This window comes from Trichechus manatus, unplaced genomic scaffold, assembly GCF_000243295.1.
Source record: "Trichechus manatus latirostris isolate Lorelei unplaced genomic scaffold, TriManLat1.0 scaffold00026, whole genome shotgun sequence".
In the NCBI taxonomy this organism is placed as follows: Eukaryota; Metazoa; Chordata; class Mammalia; order Sirenia; family Trichechidae; genus Trichechus; species Trichechus manatus.
Window position 1 is genome coordinate 8,110,929 of NW_004443962.1, and position 7,646 is coordinate 8,118,574.

At 42.9% G+C, this 7,646-nt stretch overlaps 1 protein-coding gene across 1 annotated transcript in view; it reads right to left on the bottom strand.

Annotated features, from left to right (window-relative positions):
• The window catches only part of KALRN (kalirin RhoGEF kinase), a 789,193-nt gene that overhangs the window by 310,928 nt on the left and 470,619 nt on the right, over positions 1-7,646 (bottom strand). Inside the window, exon 14 of the mRNA XM_023728788.1 lies at positions 357-552. Coding sequence (XP_023584556.1) covers positions 357-552 — 196 coding nt within the window. The remainder of the gene's footprint in view (positions 1-356; positions 553-7,646) is intronic.

A 7,646-nucleotide genomic window follows, 5' to 3' on the forward strand; every position in this document is an offset into this window, starting at 1 on the left:
TGTGTGTGTGTGTGGTGGGAGACACATCTGCATGTTTGAATGCAGTTCACATGAATGTCTGACTGCTTCCAGGGCCAACCTGGTTTGTTTTCCCAGGCCACCATTCTTATAGTTTGTGCCCATCCCCATCACTGCATCTCCCATTCTCTCTGCAGCACCAGGAGCCTACCCAACCAATCTTGGACAAGTGATTTCAGCTCTCACGGCTTCCCTTTCTTTTTCTTCAAAATGGGAGTAAAAATCTCTCTATCTGTATGAATAAAGTAAATTCACAGAGTGGAAGTGCTCGTTAGAGGCAAGCTGCTATTCTCGTTCCCATCACTTCCCCAGCCAGGAGAACAAGAGAGGTCGCCTACCTGAGGCCTGGACCTCCATGATGTACTGATGCAGATCCTGGCCCTGCTGGATGACCTCAAACGTCATGTTGTTCATGGCTAGCTTCCTCTCTGTGTGGCGCTGCAGCCGCTGCTCTGCCAGGGTCAGGTCCTCCGTGTTGAAGTCATTCATCTGCCGGAGCAAGTCCTCATTCCAGGCATCAAGCTCTGCTGTCACCTGTGACGGAAGGACCATTGGTACAGGCCCCCCGGACTCATGGGGGACTGCAATGTCAAACCTCACCGATTCCAAGCCTTACTAACCTGCCCCTCTGATCAGTCTCTACTTTGCATCTATCTCTTTGACCCTTACGTCAGATTTAAGCAACACTTTCATGCACACACTCAGTCATGACTTTAAAGTGTTCTCCATGTGTTCCAGTTTCTATAGCATCAGCAAAGGAACAATAGCAAACATTTATATGATGAATTACATTTTATAAAATTTTGCACATTCCATCCTATTCAATCCTCAGAAAGGCAGGCAGGTTCATCCTATAGAAGAGGAAGCTGATCCTTACTCCGACAATGCAGTGATTTGCCCTAAGTTCGCCCTGCTAGTGAGGGGCAGCACGGTGGACAGAGTTCAGTTCTTCTACTGACTGCAAGGACTCTCTCCACCATCCCACAACTATTGCTGTCAAAGTATTTCATAATTGGACAGGTCCTCAGAAATGAAATATCTAGTCTCTTTTCAAGAGGGAGAAACTGAGGGCTAGAGAAGCTTGGGGAATTGTTACACAATCAGTTCAAGAGTCAGTAGACATCAATCCCACCCCAAACCAGTTGCAGTAGAGTTGACGCTGACTCATGGTGACCCCATGTGTGCAGAGTGGAACTGTGCTCCATAGAGTTGTCAAGGCTGTGACCTTTTGGAAGTAGACTGCCAGGCCTTCTTCTGAGGCACCTCTAGGTGAGTTTGAACTGCCAACTTTTTGGTTAGTAGTCAAGTGTCTAACTATCTGCTCTATCCAGGGATGCGATTCCCGTTCCTGTGTTCTACTGCACAGGACTCTCTTTTACAAAGGCTGATGCCTGACTGAACAGGGTATAAATGGATAGCATACCTCTAGAAATCCCAGCAGATCATAATCTATTGAGAGGCATTATTGATTCTAACGATGACTGAAGCAGGTAATGAATGGAAACATTGCCCTAAAATGAATTTGTTAAGTCTTCATTGTTCTATATCTTAATTCATGTAACTTCCTCCAGTCTACTCTCAGTTTGCTGCAAAAAGAGACTGCCTTTCAATCTGCACTCATCCAGAGTAGGAACTCAGAAGTACTTACTAAACTGGATAATGATTCCATCTGATATCTTGATCAAAATGAAAACTCTTCTAAAGTGGTTTTCAGATCTGTTTTCTCATGCTACCCCAACAACAACCCTGTGAAGGCGATCGAATGGGCGTGGCCGTCCTCCTCAAGAAGAGGAAATTACCGTCTCAGTCCAGGTCACGTGGCTGCAGAGTGGCCGTGGCAGCCTATACACATCCCAGAGCCCTAGTTTGGTGATTTTCTTGATGTCAGATCTCATCCTTGCTGGCATGTCGCATGGCCTTCCCAGTTACCTAACACCGCTGCTCCAGGAGCACCAGGGGACGAAGGGAAGTAGAAGACCAGCCTGAGGCAGCTGGGAGATGGCATTCTTAGGTCCTGTGTGGGAGCCATTCAGACTGCGATGGGAAAGACAAGCTGTACCTCACGAGGGGCTGCTGTCTGCAGCACAGGATTCCATTTTTTTGTTTACCAGTAAGACCTTTCTTCAAGCACAATATAAACAGATGAAAGTGTAGCATCTGTCTTTGAGGCAGAGGTGGGAGAACTGTAGAAATACCACCCTCACTGCCCTGGGTTCCCACCTCATGCCCCCATATCTTCTCAGCTCAGCCTGTAGGGATCCACTGAGCTCAGCAGGAACAGCCAATATCTACTTAGAGTGGGGAGTCCCTGGGGGATCTGGGAGTCAGTGGGTTGGCAGGAAAAACAGCCTTTTGTTGTGGCCACATCTTTTGAAAGTACTTCATTCTCTAACTTAGAGAAAGGAGTTAAACTGAGGAGAATAAGAGAAGTAATAGTAATTCATCTTTATAGGACTAGTCCTCTAAATGTATTTTTCCCTCCTCTATTTTTTAAAATGAGGTATAAAATACACAGATTTTAAGTGTTCAGTTCTATAAGTTTTGACAATTTTATACACCTGTGTAACCACCACCCAAAGTGAAATACATAATTTTTCCATCACCCTAGAAAGTCCACTGTCCCTTATCAGTCTACTCCTGACCCTTGCCTCTCAGGCAGCCATTTTCTGCTTTCTATTACCATAGATTTTGTTTTGCTTATTCTTGGATTTCATACAAATGAAATTATACAGTATGCACTGTTTTATGTCTGGCTTCTTTTGTTCAACATGCTGTATTTAAGATTCACCCATGTTGCTATGCGTAACAGTAGCTCATTCCTTGTTACTGCTGCATAGTACTCCACTGTATATATCTACTATAATTTGTTTATCCATTCTCCTGCTGATGAGCTTTTAGCTTGTTTCCAGTGTTTGGCTATTACAAATAAGGCTTCTGTGAAAGTCCTTGTACACATCTTTCTGTGGACATAGATTTTTGTTTGCCTGAGAGTGGAAACACAGGGCCATAGGGTAGATCTATTTTAGCCTTGTAAGAAGCTGTCAAAGAGAGTTCTTCAAAGTGATCACCCCCAATAGCAATGTATGAAAGTTCCAGTTGCTCTACATCTTTTACCGTCATTTAGTATTGTCAGTCTATTTAATTTTAGCCATGCTAGTGTGGTTGAGTGGTATCTTATTATGGTTTTAAGTTGTATTTTCCTGACAACTAATGATGTGGAGTTCATTTTCATGTGCTTACTGGCTATTTGTACAGCTACTTTTGAAAAGTGTCCTTTCAAGTGTTTTGCCCATTTCTTTTTTAAAACCAGTTTAATTATCTTTTGATTGTAGATCTGTTCGAGTTAATATAGTCTAGATACAAGTCCTTTATCAGGTATGATGTTACAAATAGCCAAAACCACAATGTGTTAGTCAATTCCCTTGCCTACAACTTAAGGGAAATTACAATAAAACTTAGGCAACAAGCATGAAAGGAAGAGTCTGCCTTTATTTCTATTTTATCGTTTTGTTTTGTTCCCATGAAACTGAGGCTCTAAGGTCTTGTGGGTCTGTTTGCTGCACGAAGATCCTGGAGGGGTCCCAAGGCCAGGAATCTGTGGAGGGGAAAGGGAAGTGTCGAGGGTCCTGGGGAGAAGGAACAGAGTAAGGCTGAAGAGTTTTAGTTGGAATAGAGGTCTGGTATCTTGGGAATTTGAATCCAAACTGAATATGAAATATGCCCAGGATCCTATATTCTTCTCTTCCCCCTTCCCTCCCTTCCTTCACTCTCAACACCTGGTGCCATTATGCTGAAGAACCCACATCTGTGTGAGACTTTGAATTGATAGAGCTGTGCCTGAAGAAAAAGGATTTTAAGGGGCTACTCAATGGACCAGCCTGGCTCCTCAGGCTGCTCTCCCCTGGTCTAAATGCTCTTTATTGCTCTGTGTCTGGCTCTCCCTTCCCGTTCCCCCAGATAACTGATGCCCAGAGCCTATAATTAGTCAGTTTTTAATGTTTCCTGGAGTTAAATTATTTTCTTTCCTGGGTGTTTTGTGTTTCCTCAAGGAAGGTTCTTTCATTGTGTTTCTCCTCTCTACCTTTTTTCTGGGGTCCAAGGCTGGTACACAGCAGGGCTCACTTATTTTAAAGGAAAATCTTTGTTTTCAGATCCGAAGCTTACCTTACTGCTAATGAACAAACTAATTTTCCAGCCCTAGCTCATGTATTTCTGTTCCATGAACCCAGTCAGCCAGTTTACTCGCTGACTTTGTGGGTTAGCTCTGTCCTCTCCAGCCTCTTTCCTTGGTCCAAATGCCCTGAAATGCCCTTGTCCCTCATCTCAGTCTGGTCAAGTCCTGACCACCCTTCAAACTAAACCCTTTTACATGAAGGCTTCACTACAACCAGGGGTGGACTATTAAACAGGCAAGTAAGCACAGTGCTTACCTTGCTTACCAGATCGTCTGTACCAAAAAACAAAAAACAAACCCACTGCCGTCAAGTCGATTCTGACTCATAGCGACCCTATAGGACAGAGTAGAACTGCCCCATAGGGTTTCTAAGGAGCAGCTGGTGGATTCAAACTGCCAACCTTTTGGTTATCAGCTGAGCTCTTAACCACTGTGCCACCAGGGCTCCAGATCATCGATAGTGAACAATTTCACATTTTTTCACCACTTCAAAGATTCTGCTTCTAGGTATGGCTGGCATCTGTCTCGTCCCAACCCCACAGCACTGTCCTAGAGAATCACAGACTCTTTTCAAATTTACCATCCCTGACAGGGGCAGATTACTGCTCACTGAGTATCCTGCCCTGATGACAACCTCCAGGCCCATATATTTTTCTCTGGCCTATCACTTAACATTCTCACTCATAGCGACCCTATAGGACAGAGTAGAACTGCCCCATAGAGTTTCCAAGGAGCGCCTGGTGGATACGAACTGCCAATCTTTTGGTTAGCAGCTGAACTCTTAATCACTGTGCCACCTATGAGTTGGAATCGACTTGACAGCAGCGGGTTGGTTTTTTGGTTTTTATCACTTAACATGGGATGTGGGTTAGTTTGCTAATATAGAGACAAGACTGTGAAAAGAAAAACTTTCATCAAGTGATTGAGCTCCATTTAGTAAAGAAATCTGGAAAGAATTTGTTCAGGGAAGAAACTAGGGCCTGCACCAAATGAATGAATGATGGAACACCAGGTACCTACAGGGCATTCAGTTTTCAATCAACCTATTTTGCTTTTTCCTTCCTCTCAGTTAGCTCCATCTCAGTTTCCGGCCTGCTCAGTTCCTCTCTTGGCTCCAGTGGCCTGTATCTCCTTCACTCTCCTGAGTTAATTAGAGTTTTGGGATATGATGACCTCTTTGAGAAATACCTTGGCTATACTTCTGTTCCAACAATTGGCTACTCTAGAGACACAGCCATTAGAGAAATCAGAGAAGGAGCTGAAAAATTTAGAAAGGGTAAAAGGCAATGAGAAATAGGAAGGCTTCAGATTGTTTTAAAAAAGCCCAAGACTTTCCTGTGAGATGAAATTTACCCAATCCAGTGTTTTGCTGCTAAAAACTGACCCTACAAACTTGGCTAAGCAGCCATCTTGGGCTCTATCCTCAGACAGCTCTTTCTACTGGCTCCTCCCATTTTGTGGGTCTTCCCCAGTATTTAGGCATAGAGAAAATGTTAAATCCTCACAAATGATTTACTCTGTAATCTGCCTGAATCACCTGCCCCTTTTCATCCAACTTGTATTGACTCTCCTATGGTCTATTCCCATCAATTTAGCTTCTTATTATCATCTGCAAAGTTGGAAATCTCACTGTGTAGGAGTCCCTGGGAGGCACAAATGGTTAAGCGCTCAACTATTAATCAAAAGGTTGATGGTTCAAACCCACCCAGAGGCACCTAGGAAGTCAGGCCTGGCAATCAGCTTAAGAAGGGTCACAGCCATAAAAACCCTATTAAAAAAAAAAACAAAACAAAACCCATTGCCGTCAAGTTGATTCCAACTCATAGGGACCCTATAGGACAGAGGAGAACTGCCCCACAGGGTTTCCAAGGAGCTCCTGGTGGATTTGAACTGCCGACCTTTTGGTTAGCAGCCGCAGCTCTTAACCACTATGAAAACCCTGTGGGTTTTACTCTGCACACATGAGTTCACCATGAGTTAGAATCGATTTGAGGACAACTAACAAGAACAGTCCTTTCTTTCAGATAATTTCTTTTTTTTGTTAGATAATTTCTTGATGCTGCTGCTGATTATGAAGATAACCATGACAGAGATGATGGCATGGTTGGCGAAGGCTATATTTTACCATGTGTTGCGCATTTATCATGAGACAGGCAGTACGTTAAGCATTTGACTAACTCTTATTTAACCCTCATTGCAACTCTAAAATGAAACTCAGGCAGAGAGAAGTCAGTTTTCCCCTGGTCTCTGGGTAGGTGAATGGCAGAGCTGAGCATTCAACTACAAAGTCCAGTATTCTTAACCATGGTGTTACATCAAAACGGCTGACCCCAGAATTCACTTCTGGGATATTCTTCTCTTTATTATTCTCATTTCAGAGAAGTGCACATTTTACCCTTCCCCTCATTTTCTTATTCTTCAAGAAAACCATGACAACTCAGTTTTTTTTATTTCACATGACCTTTTAAATTCATCATGTGTTCTTTGGACAGATAAATAACTTAAATGTGTTTTCAGGTCCTTTTATAAATGTCAACATAATTTACCCTTGTAAGAAAACACACTGCCTTCCCCCAATAGGGTATTTTTGTTTAAGACTTTGGTATTTCTATCCTTTTGAAAAAATGACTCTGCCAGATTGCTCAGTATAAAGGTAATAATAATCTATCTAGAATTCTCTGGTTCCCCAGGGACCCTTCTCATGAACAGAGACACATGTGCAATCTGGTCCAGGGTATGAATAGAGGCACCAAAGCTGCAACAGACAGAAGTGTCACCTACCCCCTTGTGGGTTCTCTGACTTACGGCAAGAGCAATTCTCTGGGTCCCTCAGCAGTTGCTCTGAAGGAACTCTCAGGACCTCCTAACACGACTCAGTAGCAAATTAGTAAAGAAACAATGGGGGAAGGTAAGATGGGATGTTTATTGCTTAAAATCTGAAAGCAAACATATATAAGAAATGAAAACATACCACAAATAATAATAATAGTAACAACAACAAAATTAGACCAGCTGCTGTCAAGCTAATTCTGACTCATGACAACTCCATGTGCTGTAGAGTAGAAAGGCGCTCCATAGGGTTTTCATGGCAGATCATCAGGCTTTTCTTCCAAGGCACCTCTGGGTGGGTTCAAACTGCCAGTCTTTTAGCTGGCAGCTAAATGCTTAACCATTTGTGCCATCCAGAGATTCCAATAGTAATGATTGTAACAACAGTAATAATAAATAGTAACATTACCAACTACAATGTATAGAGTGCTTAGCTTTGCTAAGAACATTTCATGTGTCAACTCATTAATCCTCACAACACTTCTATGGTCTAGGAATCATAATCTGCATTCTCATTTCTCAGATGAGAAAGCCGAGGCTTCAAAAGGTTAAGTAACTGGCCTAAAGTCACTGAATTAGTAAAGCTGGTGAAACAGGTTCCAAACCTAGGCAGTCTACCACAAAA